At 36.8% G+C, this 19,794-nt stretch overlaps 2 protein-coding genes across 4 annotated transcripts in view; both read right to left on the minus strand.

The window, feature by feature from the left end:
* sphkap (SPHK1 interactor, AKAP domain containing) overlaps nt 1-19,794 on the minus strand; it is a 487,158-nt gene that overhangs the window by 369,036 nt on the left and 98,328 nt on the right. The gene's annotated exons all lie outside the window — the stretch shown is intronic.
* On the minus strand, nt 6,715-7,800 carry LOC114645447 (KRAB-A domain-containing protein 2-like). Its single transcript, XM_028793301.1, has one exon. The coding sequence runs from the start codon at nt 7,798-7,800 to the stop codon at nt 6,715-6,717; it is 1,086 nt and encodes a 361-aa protein (XP_028649134.1).

Genomic DNA, 19,794 nt, shown 5'->3' on the forward strand with positions numbered 1-19,794 from the left:
AATGCAAAGGTCATCCAAGATGACTGGCAAACATTGTATCTCAATGGTCTAGGTCAAATCATGATTTATTTATTTTAAGGCAAAGTAGCTTTGACAGACGTCATGGTGTATGTACTGGCTGGCTTGTTGGTTATTCTATGTAAGAGCAATCACATCATTAAATGTGCCAGGCAGTAGCGGTTGTTTCATGGCGGCATTCAAGACATGCTCATGTACACACATTTACTAGATGATTGTGATTTATAAATAGTAAATTGTGTAGAAATGTGTGTATGGCAGGTCTTATAAATCTGATTTTTTATTTTGCCATACACATTTTCCCATTTTTTGGCATGCGCATAATTTCACACTAGAATCTATGTAAAGTTTTATAAATGAGACCCCAAGACTTCAAAAAACAGTTTAAATGTTTATTTCTGTCCCTTATCTAAAAGACACAAATAACACACATTTTTCCAACCATCTTTGCTCTCCATTGATTACAAAGTACATTCAACTGGGATTCAAAATGTTTCTCTAAGGAGTGTATTTGGTAGCTATTATGCAAAGTTATGATCTCTATCAGTTAAAATTTTGACAGCAGTCAGTACACTTTGTTAAAAGTTGACTGTCCACTCCTGATTTTTATAGGAACAAAAAGAGTTTAGAGGCCACAAACTGAGTCAGCACAGTTATTTCTCTTTCCTCTGGTTAAATATTGTGGTATTATTTGTGGATGAAGGCAGTAATACCAAACTCAACAAGGCCTGTAATTTCCCTTCATACAATTTATCCTATCCTCATAAACCCCAGATCTTTCTCGACACGATAATGTATATGACTGTCATTGTTATGAGTGACATCTGATTGTACATTACACACTACCCATTCATGTATCCATGGATGCCATTCTGCAGAGTTCTGGTATATTGGTGAGATACAATTGTATACAACACATATCATGTACTAATGCCATTGTATGTTTACTGTTCCTGACAGACACAGCTGGGGTGTATATACATATTATGTACACTATATTTGGTAGCACACTTACATATAGACCCAGTAAATTCTAACCAAAAATGATTAAAAAGAAACAAGACATAGGAAAGCATTTATACTAATTAATTAAAGAATACAGTTTCCTTTAAGTATTATGTTTGATTTGATTAAATTTGACCTTGTATGAGTCAGATCTACCGTTACCTTTACAGTCTACATTTAAGTACACTGATTATCCATTATAAACACAGCATAAACACATATCTTGCTCCCTTCACAGGGCTCTTTCCTGCCTTGTGTCCAGTACTGCCAGAATAGGTTCAATTTCCCACAAGCTGAAATTGGATGAAGCTGGCTTGACAATGTTATGCTTACATGAGCCTGTGGATGGCTTAAACATACATACAATTCTTCAGATCCCATTGTATTTTGCTGACAGAATCATCTTCTCTACGAAGTCTGCATTCCCTGATCATGTTTACATGGTGGTATTTCCATAATCTATTGTGAAGTATTAATGATTTTAAATACACAGGTACAAGTGAATGTATAACTTTGTTTATGGTGGCCCTTGGACAGACTGGCTTCAGCTTTCAGGAGCTTTTTGCTTCCAGTATAGACTGACTGAATTGGATAAGTGGATGAGAAAATGCAAGAATAGATTGGTAATATCCTTCAAAAAACTACACATTTTAATGCATTAGCAGACAACAGTCCAGTTTGATAATATCCAAGTTCCCAGCTACAAAATGACCATGTAGACCTGACCTTTACCTGATACACGTATGGGAATTATTCTCAGTGAAGTGTTATGTCATGACATTTACTCATTAAGATGCCGCTCCTGTAATACGAAGCATAATTACTGCCTACAAGATAAGAAACACGCATTTGCACATCAGACAGCTTTACCTCTGGACTCCTACATACACTAAGATCCCTGATTGAAACTCCAGAATGAATCAGTAATCCATTTAGATCTGTGAAATTTAATTATCAAAATTCATCAGCACAATCCTGCCTCTTGGCACATGAAACAGGATGCCCTCTTCACAACCCAAATCTATATACAGTATCTGGTTTTGCACTCAGCAGCAGGAAGAGATGAAAATGTAGTTTAGAAACTGATGTGCTTGTGTAAGAAAGTACATTACTTTCACACATACCCTCATTCCTGACTGTTGTACATATTACTATTAATGAATTTATTAACTAATTAACAGCAAATACAGGACAGCTGTATATACTTTTTTAGCATAGTATTGGAATGAAATAAAAAAATTCGTTGACCTGTTTAATCATATTCAGTGTAATGGGGGAGCCATAGCCGATCCCAGCAGAGTCAGGCACAAGGCAGGAACCAGCCATGGATGGGTGCCAATTCACCACACATGCACCCTCACTCACACTCAGACAATTTAGAATTTCCAATTCACCTAATATGCACATCTTTGAGTATGTGAGAGGAAAAATTATGAAGGCACAGAAAGAACATGCACACTGCTACACAGACTTGGGTGGAATTTGAACCAATGGCTAACCACTGAAACAAAACACACAGTATCCTTCTCAGGGCACACTCAGGTGCACACACTTACTCATGCCGATCACATTAAAGTGGCCAATCAACCTAAAATAATGGATGATCCTTCCATAAAAGATACAATATGGCATTGTTGCATATTCTCCACTCAGAAAGCAATAACTAATAAGTGTAAACTTCTGGGTAATATAGTTGGTTAGCTTGTCAACTTGTTGTTATCACAGCATGTTAAAATGTTTTCCTTTTGAATCAATACCTTCTATTTAGTAATTGTACAAAAAAGAGACATAAGTATTCTCAGTAAAATATGGCCTAATTTCACATTTTTCATTACACTGATTTGTGGCCTCAAAACTTTAGCTCAATTATTATTTCACATTCATTGACAAAAGTTTTCCATGTTTTGTTAATGTAAAAGAATTATTGGCTGTTTAAAGCCATGTATGATTATTTCCTCAAAATTTGACTACTGCACAAAAATGTATATATTAATCTAACTCTGCCAAGGCAGAACTTTAATTGAGCAACTGCACATTACTGAAAATGACCTGTACCACCATATCATACTCGAAAGAGGACACACAACATTCACTGTAGAAAGATAAAGAAGTGCAAAAGGAATAAAACATGACTTTGAAAAACTGAACACAAAGTAGAGCAATGCTGATAAAAAAAACAGGCGGTGTCAAATGTTATGACACATTCAGAGCACACAAAATACACAAAGGTGCTTTTTACGCCTTCAATGCAGTCGAGAAAATGACAGAAACCAAATTCAGATTTTCTGCATAAATCTCTCAGTCTGTAGTTATACAGTACATATACATAAAAAGGAGTAAACAGTTATTTTAAATAGTTTTTCAAAGTCAATGCGTTATATTGCATCCAAAGCAGGTGCACCTTCTGGGACAAATTGAAGATGCCAGTGTTTGTGTGGTCATAAACTGACACATTTGGACGGATCTTCCTCTCCATTATCAGGCCCGTTCATACCAGGAGGGAGGCAGTCACAAATATTATCACATAGATTCACAATGCAATCTGGGGCTGACTACTAATTTAATAAGTAAATTATTCACCAAGTACATAACTATAAATGTGCATTTGGCCTATTAGTAGTAATCAAATTATCAACTGACTCAGCTAAAACATCATTCTCTCATGTGGATGGCATCTTTAGAGTCACACGGTACTTTTCTATTACAGACTTACGCATTAACAGTTTCACCTTCAGTGGGTTTTCTGCAATAATGCTATCAAATCCCAACTGATTTAAATTGCTTGAGACAAGCCTGCCTGCGATTAGAACCACATACTCTATCAGTTTCTCTAACTTTACATTATTATTATCATTATTTCAGAATGATCAGCTGGTCCCTAATTTAAGTGAAGAAACTAATGAGCAATCACATCAGGACTTCAGTATACACTGTCTTGCCTGAATCAACCAGTCAGACATACTGTAGGAGCTCTGAAATCAAACTGTTTTCTTGCTTTCCTCTCTGTAAATCCTCATTCACGTCTGTGGTGTCCCCAGTCTTGAGTGTGTTCTCAATTCTGAGTTTGGAAATCTATCAGTTCTAATATTAATAGCAGGCCATGGCTTTCTGCTGATCAGTTTTATTTTCAATGCTGAGAAGTAACTGCTCAGAGTGGCAAGCATTTGAGACTGACCCTTCACAGCTAAGGCATGACCGGGGTACCAGGATAAAATTTCACATCTTGGGCACATAATTTCCTACTTTCTATTATCCATTCCTATTTGCAGCACTGTTTTGTCAATTTTAATTTCCTTATCTGTGGTGCAATCTATAGCCAAAAGATGATCTATAACACATTTATTTTGTAATGTGCTTTGTGTTCCCTTTGAAAGATGCTAGTCAAAACATTAAGATGAATGTTAATGTGGCTAATAACCCGATTAGAATGTTCAGCAAGCGCTGCAATCCATGATGACTGGTGCACTGACCTAACATTTTGTGTGTGCTTCTATTTCTACCCCATGGCCACATATAGAGGGTTTACTCAGAAGACTACACATTGTGAGGATGACTGCACACCAGTCCCAAGCAGCAGTGAAAGTTTTATTTAGTAACCTGCATTTTATTCATAAGAGTAAACCTACAGGATCATTTCAAACATGCTAGTGTTCAAGTCAGAAACAAAATACTTAAGCATTCCCATGCCCTTGACATTGTGAAAAGATCAATTTTCTGCTCTGTCAGCTTCAATTACTAGTCAGCTTTTTCATTGGCCTCTTAAGAACATGAAGCTGAGCTACAAGATGGTCCAAGATCGCTTCTGATTTTTATGACATCTACAAACATCCATAGTCCTCTTAATTCTGCGGCTTCATAAAGAAGTCAAGTTCAAACTAAAACGTGAAAGAAATTATTAAACAAAAATACATATACTGAAATATCTAAATTGTTCATCTTATTTTTCTTCTACTTCTAATTTTTTGTATGTGTATTTTATATTATTTTAACTAGGGAGCAAGAGTAAACTAAACAGAAGATGGATTTTAAGAAAATGTCTGTATATACAGTATTTATATTGTGTATATTAGCCCTGTGTGGGGATGTGTAGGATGTGTAGTATGTCCTCAGACAGGCTGGTTCTCAAATTGTACCCTGTGATGACCTCACAACCCTGAACAGGATAAGCCACATAGCAAATGGAAGGATAGATGAATGGGTGCTTTTCATATATATTGTATACTGTATAGTAAATAAAATAAACATGAATGATTTAAACCATTTGTGTGCTTATATATATCAGTCCTGAACCCACTTAATCTAATTTGACGCTACCAGGAACTCACTGCCTTTCTCTCAACAATATGAGGCATGAGCTATAACAAAGCTTAGAGACGTGCTCCCTTACAAAGGCAGACAGTATAATCAATGACCTCAGTCATCCCACACAGCCACATTTCTACCAGTCAGTACAGGGCCATTCAAACTCACACCAGTAGGTTAAGGGACAGTTTCTGTCTGCAGATTGAGGGGATACTGAATAGCCAATCATAAAATCATACAATGTGACATAACAAACAGTGTGTATATAGACTACCAGCAGAAACATTATATATGTTACCGGCAATGTATGAAAAGCCGGCATTCTATAGAATACCTAGGCATTGTATATAATGCCCGGCGTTTTTAGGCAATGTATGAAATATGAGAATTATTACACACTTTCCCTAGGCATTGTATATAATACCTAGACATTCTATAGAATGACAAATGCTATTTAGGCAAAGTATGAAAAAAGGTCCTGATAAGGCTATTATATAAATGGCGTGCATTCCTCAAAAATACAAATGTTATTCTGAAAAAATAATGAGAGTGCCATTAAAAAAAATGTATTCAAAATACGTAAAGAAAAATGAAAGTTGTACAAAACAAAATTTATGCCTTTCTTATTAAGGGAAACAAAATTTTCATATAAAAAATAAGAAATTAAAATTAACCTACTTGTTGCAACATGGTAGGCTTGAATGACATTTTGAATTACATTTCATTACATTTTTCACAGAAAGACATTTCATATTTTGGCACTTTGTTTTACACATACATTTGACGAATCCTTGGCCGTTTCCACTGGACTGAGCAATTGCAACTGACCGGAGAGGAATATCTTCAATTCTAAGCAAGTTCTTAGGGCATAAAGTGAATTGTGATCTCGCATATACTTGTTTTAAAATTCCTTCAGAAGTTCCAAGTCGGTAGAAACCATCCTCTGTCACACTCATTACAAATGCCAATATATTGCGCGAATCACCTCGCCCCTTGTCGACGTCAGGAATAGAAACTCGCACAGTAGTTCCCAAAGAAGCAGTGGGAAATTTTTTTTCCGAATTCATTTTCATTTTTTTGGCTTGTATTTCCAGATTGATTTTAGAATTTATTTTACCTTCAATAGCATTTTCAGTTTTGAAACAAAGGGTGCACAAAATATCCATTTCATCATCTTTACTAGCATGGCCACAGAAGGTATGAATTTTTTGACGACACTTTTTGCATGCAAGTGCATCACTCATTTCCTTTAAACACACACAACAGGTATCAGAAACGGAAATCTCTTCGGTAAGCATGTCTTCATCATGTTGTTTTAATCCACTATCGACTATAATCTCATCCATGTTTTTTAAAACAGGCTCTTTTTCTTGCATAATCTGATTAGTTTCACCTTTTTTCCATTGTTTGGATGCTTTCTATTACTTTTTCTAGCTGCTCCTCTGTTTTTATGTCTTTTAAAACATCTTCTGGTAGAAAAGACGTTGTAAGCCCTACTTTAGGTTTACAGCCAAAAAGAGCTTCGTATGGTGTTCTTTTGATCCCAGAATGATAAACTCTATTTTTCATAAATTGAACGAAACGCAGTCCTTCACTCCAGCGGTCAGATTTGTTGTTCTGCATCCAAGTACAGAGCATATTTTCGATATCTTGATTAGCTCTTTCGACACTACCCTGGCTTTGTGAATGGCGAGGCTTCCCATGGACGATCTTCAGTGCTGGCCAAAACTCCTTCAAGCTGGTCACCACATTATTGACAAATTCCCTACCATTGTCAGACTGTAATATAGATGGAGCTCCAAGCAATGAGAATATGTCCACTAGGTTGTAGGCTACTTCTTCAGCTCTTTTTGACGTTAGAGACTTAAGAATCACAAATTTTGTGAGATGATCTAGGTACAACATAATAAATTTGTATTCTCTATGTGGCTGAGACTGAAAGTCAATAAGATCTACCTGACAACGGGAATTAAATTCGGAAAAAATCATAGGTTTCACAACAATGCCCTTTTTAATACCTTTCTGTTTTTTCTGGCAAGGTTCACAAAGGTGGATGTACAGTTCAATATCATGACGTGTAACGTTTTTGTATTTGGTTGAAAGTTCTTTCAACATTCTATCACGTCCTCCATGTCCAATAGCCAAATGAGCTTCATGAAGTACGTGAAATAACTCTGAGTCCGTGACGTAATACTGTATAGTACTGACGCCTTCTTTAACAGGATAAATGAGTTTACTTTTGTTTTCTACAATCATCACATCATAGCGATTCAGCAACCAATAGTCCCTGGGTTCCTTCGTAGTAGTCATTTTGGCTTTTTGTACATCATTTATTAACTTCTGGTAAGTAGTTTCAGTTAAGAAAATACTGTTTTTTGCAGCATTAACTCGAATTTTGGACAGTTCATCGTCGAATCGTTGTTTCATGTCTATAGACCATGACTCCTTCTCCAACACTACAGCTTGCTCCTCCATTTTCATGGAGCACAGTAAAAAACAATTTTTTTGTTGAACAAATTTAAGTAAAATTGCATATTTGGACACTCCCGAACAAACCGCAAAGTCCATCCATCCATTTTCCAACCCGCTGAATCCGAAGACAGGGTCACGGGGGTCTGCTGGAGCCAATCCCAGCCAACACAGGGCACGAACCAATCCTGGGCAGGGTGCCAACCCACCGCAGGACACACACAAACACACCCACACACCAAGCACACACTAGGGCCAATTTAGAATCGACAATCCACCTAACCTGCATGTCTTTGGACTGTGGGAGGAAACCAGAGCGCCCGGAGGAAACTCACACAGACACGGGGAGAACATGCAAACTCCACGCAGGGAGGACCCGGGAAGTGAACCCAGGTCCCCAGGTCTTCCAACTGAGAGGCAGCAGCGCTACCCACTGTGCCACCGTGCCGCCCCAAACCGCAAAGTGCAACTGACAAATTCTAAGCCTGAGGCGCGCATTAAAAGTCACGTGCCTTGTCACGTGATATTCGAAACGAATCGGAGATGTATTTCATACTTTGCCAGTTTCTAATTTGGCATTCTATAGAATGCCTAGGAAATGTGTGAAATATGAATCGTTTCATACATTGCCGGCTAGTTTTAGGCATTATATACAATGCCTAGGTATTCTATAGAATGCCGGATTTCAAACTTTGCCAGTAACATATACAATGAATTCAGAAAGTATTCCGATCCCTTCACTTTCTACACTCTTTATTGTGTTGTAAATTTAATTTAAAACGGATAAATTTGTCATTAATCTACAATCAATAACCCATAATGTCAAATTATAAACCTATTTTTTGAAAGGTTTACAAATTTAATAAAAATCAAAAACTGAAATCTCTTATTCATTAAAATATTCAAGCTCTTAATTCAGTATTTCCTAGAAGCTCCTTTAGCAGCAATTACAGCTTCCAGTCTTCTTGGGTAAGCTTTGCACAACTGGATGTGGGCAATTTATTCCAGTCTTCCTGGCAGATCCTCTCAAAGTCTGTAAGATTGGTTCTAACTGCCATCTTCAGGTTTGCTCACATTTGTTCTATGCTAAAGTCTTGCCTTTAGCTGGTCCGCACAAGAACAGTCAGTGACTTGTCCTGAAGCCACTCCAGCATGGTCTTAGCAGTATGTTTCAGGTCACTGTCATACTGAAAGTTGATCCATCACCCCATTTTGAGGTTGCATGCACTATGGTGCAGGTTTTCTTTAATGGTCTCTCTGCATTTGTCCGCATTTATCTTTCCATCAATTCTGATCATTCTCCCTTTCCCTGCTGCTGAGAAGCACTCCACATCATGACTCCACCTCTAGTATTCTTAACCACAGGTATGGAATTAGGCAAGTGATGAGCAGTGCCTTGTCTTCATTAGACATAGTCAGTCCAAAGACTTCAAGTTTTGTCTCATTGTGACACCCCATGTAGTGGCAAGACTGACGTCTTGTAGTTCAGGACAAGCTGGTATCAGACTTGAAAGAATTCAGACATGGAGACACAGATACAATAAGGTGGTATTTTCCAAAAACACAAGTGGGTTTTATTTACAGGTGCACACACAAAAAAATAATGTCCCAATCAAAAACAGTGAATGACATTTACAGTGAATTTTGCTAGTCCCAAAATGTAAAATAAAAACAAAAATGTATATACACAAAATGGTAGTCTTTGTAAAGAAAGAAAAAAATCAGGAAGAAACTCCACACAGCAAAGACCAAAGGATCCAAAAAAATATTTACAAGGGAAAAAGACAGTGTATACACAAGAAAAACAATGTGCACCGCAAACCCAAAATCTATATAAATACCTCCACCAAAATACAATACAATAACTAGGAGATATCTGTGTTTCCTCCATCAAAAAGGAAACACTTACAAACAAGGTACAAGCCGCTGTGTTTGGTGTACTTGGAGATAAGCTACACCAAGCACACTATCCACGACACTAAGTAGAAAGACCACCCCTAGAGGCATGAATCTTACAGCCAATCCTGCAACCACCTATAGCAGCTGACACACGTGCATTCTGCACAGGTGCTACACTCAACCCCTGCAAGGCGGGTATTAAATAGGCAGGCAGCCTTGCGTACGCGCAAGCTTGAACACATCCCGACGTGCTCCTTTCAGAAAAACCGATATGTTCTATGACAGTAAATTACTTTTTATTTGTAACCTTACCTCTGGACTTTCTCTACAGGATCCCCTTCTCAGACTAATGCATGCATGCATAAAATGAACTAAAGTAAAACCTTCCACACTTTTCTCTTTGCTAACGACAGGGGCCAGGGAGACAATGTCCTCCAGCAGGCCTGACCTAGAGGTGCGCCCGACCCATCGCCAGCCAAAAAACACACTATTTGGCAGTTCATGTAAGCTGTCTTTACACTATTCTTAGAACTCTTTTTTATTTTAAAGTGGTAATGCCTGGCAGGCAATTTACCCCACTCATCAAACAAAGAATCTTTTTCTTCAAAAAAGTAAGTCCTTTAAATTATGTTTGGCAGCCTTCAAGCAGGCTATCATAGGAGTTTGATTGATGGAGAACTGTTGACATGGTTATCCTTATGACAGGTTCTGAACCTCTATTAGAGTGATCATTAAGTTCCTGGTCACCTCCCTGACGAGGCCTTTTTTGCCTAGTTACTCAGTTTTTCTGGAGAGCCAACTCTAGAAAGAGACCTGATGGGTCCAAACCTTTTCCATGTCACAATTATTGAGGCCACTGTGTCCCTGGGAACACTCAAAGCTTGAGAAATAGATTTACACCCTTGTCCTGTGCTATGCCGCACAACAATTTGATTGTGGAGGTCCATAGAGTTCCTTAGACGTCATGGCTCAGTTTTTGTCCTCACGTGCAGTGTGAATTGTTGGACCTCATATACACAGGTGTGTGCCTCTCCAAATGGTATCCAATCAATTTAATTTGCCACAAATAGACCCCAAACAAGTTCTACACATATCTGAAGGATAATCATATTAAGGTCAGGCCCATCCTGTTTGCTTTGTGTGCCACAACAAAAGGTCTGAATACTGAATGAGAGATTTCAATTTTACATTTTTAATACATTCGCTATCCTTCCTGAAAATGTTTTCACCTTATCATTGTGGGTTATTGAGTGCAAATTGATGATCAAAAATGACAAATTTATCATTTAAAATTAAATCAACAACACAATACTGTGTGCAGAAAGCGAAGGGATCTGCACACTTTCTGAATCTATTGTGTATTGTGCATAATTGTATATATACATACTTTTGCATGCTATGTATATTTTTTTATTTGTATTGTATTTTGGTCAGCTCTTCTGAGGAGATATAGTTTCTTTGTACTATGTACATGTGCCATTAAAAGCGACTTGCCAGAGTCACCCAGTGCAGACAGGTGATTTGGTCTTCATTGCTACAGAATCTTTGTTACATACAGTACATACTGAACTAACTGGATAGGTGACGAGGAGATGTCAGCTACATCACATCTTCATTTCTGCTCACTTGAGTTAAACATGTAGCACAAGTCACAATACAGTACGCTGATTTTGAGAGCAACATGGATTATCTGAAAACAAAAGTAGCAATTAACCACCGCTGTCGTTTGCAGAAACAGAAAATTACACAGCAGGGTGTGCTACAGGATGTTTTTTTGTCTTGATTACTACTTCATTTGCACTGGTGCTTTGGGATTTATTATGTTTTGAATCGAATAGTTGGGTTTTATAGTTTAATTGTTTAATGCAGTGCATGTTTATATTTTGCCATTACTGTTTTTTTTAATGTATTATTTTGTTTTTCATTGCAGGGTGGTGTTGCTGGCTCACAGATCTTGCTAGCTGGGTTCAAATCTTACCTGTTTACACATTCGCCAAGAGTCCTGTACACATTATAGTTATTATAAGAATGTTAAATAAACTAGACTTTAAAACTTGACTTGATGTTATTTTGGAGGAATTAACTGGATAGAACTGGTGAGCTGTGTTGGGCTGAATGGCCTGTTCTTGTCTAGATTGTTTTAATGTTATAATGGTCTGTGTTAGTTTAATTTACTCTACCCTCAATTAGACTTGGGTGCAGGTTTATTGCCTCATCACAGCAATAATCAGTTTTCAGAATACATTTGTGGTTTTCTTTGAATAGCTCCTTCAGTTCTCTTTTACACTTACATGTCTATTTATTTTGAAAGTTCACACATATTCGGTGGTCTAAAGCACTAGTATTTGTTAACACTTACAATTTAGACTTCTGTGCTCTCCTCCAAGCATGATTCTAAATGTGAATCTCTTGCCAAAAAAATTATATATTTTGCAAGTTCAAAGTAAATGATAAATCAGTTCCTTTCTGGCATTGTTTAAAACAAGAAATGATCACCATTAGGAAGACTGCCTGTAAAGTTAACCCAATTGTTCCCTGCAAACATCAGAAATAAGAATGGGGATACGGATATTTATTTATACAGCAATTACTCACTTTAGAGCTGCTGGTTGCATAGACATGAAAGGGGAAAATGTTTTGGTTGAACAGTAGTGTTCATTTCTTGGGAGCTAATTTAGAAAACTGGCCCACCAAACATCATCCACACTGAACTAATGGTGCTCTAATTTGCCCTCACAGAGAGAAGGCAACTGTACTGCTTAGCCAAGCTTGTTAATTTTTCAAAAGTATATATGAGTCATACTGCTTCAACTTTGTGTGGAGTTTCAGTGCAAGTTTACCAGTGTTTTATTGTGTTGAGGCCCCAGCGACACAGCATTTCTAGCAAATGGCTATCGCCATTGCCTACTGGTCAATGTTATGGTGATATAGCTGTGATATTCAGTATGACAGACAAAAAAAACACCCAAAGATTGTCATTTCAAACATATATTTAATGCCTCCATAAAAAAGAAGCACTTTAATGACAGGTGCAATTCTTCTAACAATTGCCTAAATAAATACTTTTTAACAGAAATACATTATGGCGGGGGCGGCACAGTGGCACAGTGGTAGCGCTGCTGCCTCGCAGTAAAGAAACCTGGGTTCGTTTCCCAGGTCCTCCCTGCATGGAGTTTGCATGTTCTCCCTGTGTCTGCTATGCCCTATGCTAGCTGGGATTGGCTCCAGTATACCCCCGTGACCCTGTGTTAGGATATAGCGGGTTGGGTAATGACTGACTGGCATTATGGTGAGCGCAGTGGTATTGCTGGTGGATTGGTGCCCTATCCAGTTATTGTTTCTGCCTGGGATAGGCTCCAGCTGTTCTGTGGCCCCACCCTGGATAAGTGGGTTCAGGAGATGGATTGATACATTTAATATAGATAATTAGTGACAAAGAACAACTATGGAATTAGAAAGTTACAGACTCCCTTGGCATCCATGTACTTTATGACAACACCCATCCATTTTCTGAACCCATTTAGTCCTATACAGGGTTGTGGGGAACTTATTCTGGTAGCATCATTTACAAGACAGGAGTGAACTACAGCTGGAGCACCACTTTATTGTGTGACACACGCACACATGCATTAGGGTTCAAGTTAGAGTCATCAATCACCTAACTGGTAAGTCTTTGGGGTGTAGGAAGAAAATGAAAGTACCTGAGTACCTGCTTTGGACTTGATGATTATAGAATAGTTTCAGAGATGTGTAAACAGATAATAGATGGAATCACACCACAAAATTGATCTTCGTTTTGGCAAAATGTTTGCTCTTGTTGGAGTGTCTGGTTTGGTAAAATAGATAGGAGAAAAATTTACATTATAGTTAAGCTGGACTATACGTAGAACTTTGGCTTACAACAATGACATTTCCAGGCATAACCTGAAAATTATTTGAAGTTCATTTTACTTTTACTTCCTCATTGCTAATTAAGTGCTGACAGGACAAAACATAATTTTAAATTCATTATTCTACACTTGTTACCCATGAAGCAATAACTGTTTATCAGACAAGCTGGTCATCCTGGCTACTTATAGATTCATTTTCAGAAACTGGACAAGTGCCCTCCAGCAGACTTGTGGAAGTAAACTCTGTGAGTGACAGTAGTGAAGTGATTCTGTATGTTTAAAATGCAGCTTCCTTACAAGAGTTCATAGTTGTGGGATGTCCTGCAACTGGTAACTATAAAGTCACCGGTTTATCATTAGCACATTGAAAAGAATTTGTTTCATGTGATTTTACAATATTTTAAATAGATTAATATTACTACAATTTTAGAAATTGCACTTGCATTAGACAATTCTTCGAAAGTAAGATAATAATAATCAATGCCATGAGAATTTTGAAGAATGTGCAGTAGTTCCCTTGAAAACTACTTTATGGTTGATTAGTGAAAGGTAAATTGAATGATTTTTGACTCCATATGTGTGAGAGTGGGTGTGTAATGAAGTGCCCACAGTTAGCTCCAGTCTTGTACTTGTTCCTGCAAGGTTAACGTTTTGGCTCAAGGAAAACCCAAAATTAAGTTAAAAGGGTCTGATAATAAATGGATGAATAAATGACGGCAGTGTACTATATTGAGTTAAAAGCTAGGTTGGCATTCTAAGCTCAAATAAATTCCACAGAAAAATATGAAAAATACTTTAACACAAATTATTAAAAATGTATAAAAGTTACCGTTTGCAAGATCTACATAACAAATTACATAGCGTATGTTAATCAGCTAACTCTGTAATGTGCTAGATGAAAAAGAGAGGGAAGGACAAAATTTGACAGAAATAAACACATCCAGGAGAGCAATTATAATAAGGAATTAATTAACAGAAATATTATCTCAGAATACCATGAAGTCAAAAGTAGAAACTGATTGTCAAAAGCCTAAAATAATAAATTAAAACTGAAACGTAAACCTTTCTGATTGCTTTTACCTAAATAAGTCATGAAGTATTTTGTTTGTTTTTCAGAATTTTTACCCATAAACTTGGACTAATTGATTATTGAGTAGCCAACCTAAAAACTGATGCTGTGATGACACCATGCATAGCGACACCAATTCCATGTGATCACCAAAGGGCTTGGCAGCTGTACACAATATAGTCATGGCATTAAACAAACATCACAAAATGGCAACAGCTAAAAGAAAAATTAAAATCAAAATGACGCTGCAATGTCAAATACATAACGTTAAAAATGAATAACAACCAGATACAAACACTCAGTATGAACAGAAAAAGATCAGAATAAATGCATAAAAGCATAAAATGCATAAAAGCATAAAAACGTAATTTATCACAAACCCTAAACTAGCCGTATCCTCATCCAGTAAAAGGCAACATTTTAAAAAAACTTGTTTTTAGGAAAAATTCATAGATTTCTAGGTTGAACATTAAAATAAGTGTCAGCTTTTACCTATAGTTAGTCTTTCCACCCCTTGTTCTTTCTGTTAGCAATTAATTAAAGGTATTAAAGGTATTATTTACAAAACAAATGCATGTGATATTTTACTGCCAGGGATATGGCAGTATGAAGAGAGATATGGAGAGATGAATTGTGAGTGAAATGTAAAAACAAAATTAAAAACCGGGAAATCTAAGTAAACTGTTAACCAAATCTGAAATGCTAACCAAGCTGAAGTCTAAAGTTTTAATTCACGCAACTCTCTTTTGATATCCACAATATTGGATGAAGACAGACCCTTTTCATCGGCTTATATCAGTGACTTCATGTGGCACAATTCTGGGACTGCACCCATCCACTACCAGGAATTGTCTTGACAGAGGGAACTCAAAATGGCTGCACCCAAAAGAAAAACAAAATGGTAACACAATAAACAAAAATGCCAAAATGATAAAATGTATATATCCCTTGATAGGTACCAAATAATGATACCAGATTGTTCCTCAAATTTCAAACATGCAAAAAAACAGATCTCAGGAAAAATGTATTAAATGCCTAATAATTTTTTAGCAACACCTACTTCGTAACATTCAGTAATAATCCTCTGTTTTGAATTGTAAACATGCCCACTTTGTTGAGCATCTTCTAATCGATATATAAAGGTAATTTACTGTACATAGTATAGGGGGAGAAGTATTGAAGTTTAAATAAAGCACTTCTGGAAGACAGTGCCAATAGGAGGAACAAGTGCCCTTCTTTTTCTCCACAGTCTACAGACATGAATTCTGATAGAGTAAAAACTTTAAAATGTGACAACACATAATTTCTGCTGAATTTCTGAGGAATACTTCTGACAAAATTAAATAAATACACCAATAAATAAAAGTTCTATGAAATGTGAGCATAAATAAATTAAGTGTGTCATGAAATGTAAGTATTAGTAAATAAATGTGTCGCATTTATTTTTTTTAATTGCTTATTTATTTATTTATTTATTTATTTATTTTTATCTGTAATATTCTTCCAAATGCACCATGAAATACAGTTTGAAATAAAAATGTCACTTTCTCAGGTGAGAGGGTGTAGGGTGAGCTGTTGCATATACTGTGTTCTGACTGGTGAATTGTCTTCTGTAGATTGTTCATGCCAAATTCAATATGCCAGTACGGGAGATGGAGGTTAACAAAATAGCACAAGATTTAATTAGAAAAATACTACTGCCAATGAAATAGATTCTGCCAAAGTTATCACATATTTCAGAGAGAAAATTGAAGATTTATCAGGAGAAATTACGATGTTGTCAACCCTTTTAGACTACAATATTGATGAAGCTATTTTTGAAAACATCGACGAACTGGTGCAACGGAGTAGGCTACACACCAGTTCAGGTGGCAAAGCTGCCTGCCCTGGATGCCCATCTTTTGACATTACAGGCCCTTATCAGGCATCTTGGGCTGATGCATTATACAATAAACAAATGAAATGAAAGTTGTGTCCTGTCATATATAATATAAAGACTGATACATACAAAATGTTTGGTTCCCAGTACAGTATAACACATTACACAATTCAACCAAGTTTAATGATCAGAGATGATTAGTTTCATTGCATTTTTCATGATGATTCTCTTTAGGTCACTCATTTTGTCTTTCCTCAGTCTATCTAAATTTGTAAAAATGGTGATGTATGTAACTCTTTAGTACAGTATTAAATGTGAATGTTCTTGGGAATGGCTTGAAAATTTGTGAACGCTTACACATGATTTTTGTATTATAAACACCTGTGTAATTACGTTCATTAGCTCTGAGTTGTGGCTAATGAGGTAACGTGCTGCCTGCTAAACTTCATGATAAAACTGTACGGGTCCCAGGTGTGCTCAAGCTTTGATACTTTTCATTTTTTTGCACTGTCTCATTTCAAAATTTGGCACTACATGCGTGTAACTCAGACGTATTTAAGTGGAGCATTCATATTGATTTGGTGAATGTATAAAAAGATTATTTCACAAGATTCTTTATATTTACTAGGGGTCTTCGCCCTCTGCTCACTTCGCTTGCCAACCCCCCATCCTGTGCTACACGCCAGTCACTTCACGTCTCTGCTGCTCGCATATGTGGATTTCACTTTCACCAAACAACAAATCTTTTAATTCTCGCGGATACGCCTCTTCATTGGGAAGAAACATTACATTTCCCTGATGGCAACACGAATTAGATGATCTACAAGTCTCCAACTTAAAGTTTAAATCTAAGTTTAAACAATATATTCAATCTCTTTTCGCTGTTTCGTTATTTCACTGAGTAATAATTTCCATTTGTTTGTGCTAATGCGATCTTTACTATCATTTTTTTGAGACTTTAGAATTTTAGTATTTTCACAATCTCTAACCTGCTCTGCATGTGTATTGCGCCAACATTTTTGAATTCTTTACGAGGTTCTACTTTCTATTATTATTAGTCATCTACTCTTTGTCTTTTATTTCTGGTCCCCAGGCATGGTTAAATCTCTTGGCACAAAGTCTCGTCTCGTGGGATGTGAAAGTATCTCTCTGAAAAAGTCACGTCTTGTCCCAGGCTAAAAAGTCATGTCTCGTCCCAGGATTTTTTTATATAATAGACAGACTTATTTCTGGTTTGTTTGCTTATCTACTTATATGGCATATAAAGAGTAATTTTAAAAGCGATGGAAATATATTTGAAACAAATTAACATATATCAGGAAATAGTTTTACTAGATGCTTTTAGTATACGATAATACTCTTGGCTATCTAGATAAAAATAATGCAATTAAAAATAATTTTAAAAAATGCATGCAACTGCAAAAGGTCAAGGATCTCTGATCGCCACACATGTATGAATTTGTTTTAGCCTTTTCTGACATTTCAGTGAAATCAAAAAAAAAAGTGAAACTAACCATTAGAGGCTATCAGTTATTTTAAATAAATACATGTGATTACCATTGGTGCTCAAATTATGCTAACAGATCTGTCAGAAATGGTGCAAGGCAAATAACTTTTATTATCAATGTTGAGAATATGATAAGAAGCAAGTGGCAGATTATCCCTTGAAAATATAAATAGGCTTGGCTGTTTAAACAGCTGTCTACCTAGCATCACCAGCCAAAATCAGAAATCAAGAGTCTGCAGGCATGGGATATTTAACACCAGTTTGAACAGTTTGATCCCACTATTTACAAGGTATACAGACAACTATCTCTTTAGGGTGGCACAGTGGCGCAGTGGGTAGCAGTGCTGCCTCGCAGTTAGGAGACCCTGGTTCGCTTCCCGGGTCCTCTCTGCGTGGAGTTCTCCCTGTGTCTGCATGGGTTTCCTCCAGGTGCTCCGGTTTCCTCTCTCAGTCCAAAGACATGCAGGTTAGGTGCATTGGCGATCCTAAATTGTCCCTAGTGTGTGCTTGGTGTGTGTGTGTGTGTGTGTGTGCCCTATGGTAGGCTGGTGCCCTACCCGGGGATTTGTTCCTGCCTTGCGCCCTGTGTTGGCTGGGATTGGCTCCAGCAGACCCCGTGACCCTGTAGTTAGGATAATAGCGGGTTGGATAATGGATGGATGTTGTGTTAGGTTAAGCAGTGACTGTAAATTTATTCAGATCAGAAAAAGTTAGTATTTGTTTAAGCATAGCTTGCTAATGAATGCCATAGTACTCAATCAAAAGTATAGTCCTGTCCTATGTAGCCTGGAACTAGACAAAGTCGATAATATATATATTACACTTCATTGAAAAAATTCACATTTTGAATTAAATATAATGTAAAAACATTTTTTAAATAGAGCATACGACTATTCTCTATAATAATGGCTATTGAATGTTTTGTGAACTTAAAAAAGCAAATATACAATAGTTTTGCATATAGATGTGTTCTAGAAGCTACCAACAAGTAGTTTACTTATTATGGATATTTTCTGAGAAATTATGTGTAAGCAAGCACTCGCTAATATATTTTTGTATATTTGGGATTCATTGTTTCCCCCTATTGATCACATTTTGTTAAATGACTGGGCTCAAATACATTTACCCTTAATTCTGAGTAAAAATAACATCTGACAGATAATGCCCCACAAATTTCTGGTTTATTTGTTTTAAACTATGAATACCTACAAAAATTACACTTTAAGAAAAAAGAATTGGTCCTTAAAACTTTGCTCAGATGATACAACATTAAATTACTGAAAACTCTAGTATGGTGATGAGGCTCTCTTGGCTTACAGTGCTATTGAAAGGCTTTCTTCTTCTTTTTTTGTTTTCAGTTAAAACCATTTATCCATATTCATCACCAGTTCCATATCATAAAAATATGTTTGGTGTTACATTGCAACAACTGGCAACCTGCCTCATGAGCTAAGGTGTCCCTCAAGCCAATGTTCATTCACTGTGTAAAGAAAAACTTTATAAAGGAAACTCCCCCCACACAATAAGTCAGTGGTAGTAATTTCAAATAGACTTTAATTACCAGAAACACTTTTTTCAAAACCTCGGTAGCATGGTGGTGCAACAGTTAACAGAGCTGCCTCACAGCTCCTTATTTCCAGACTGGCTCTCAACACTCAGTATCTTCATAGCTGTCTGTGTCTTTGTAAATTTTCCCTTTGGCCTACATGAGCTCAGTGTGATAGGTTTGTCACCCCAGTCATAATTCCTGCCTCCC

Source organism: Erpetoichthys calabaricus, chromosome 2 (assembly GCF_900747795.2).
Source record: "Erpetoichthys calabaricus chromosome 2, fErpCal1.3, whole genome shotgun sequence".
In the NCBI taxonomy this organism is placed as follows: domain Eukaryota; kingdom Metazoa; phylum Chordata; class Cladistia; order Polypteriformes; family Polypteridae; genus Erpetoichthys; species Erpetoichthys calabaricus.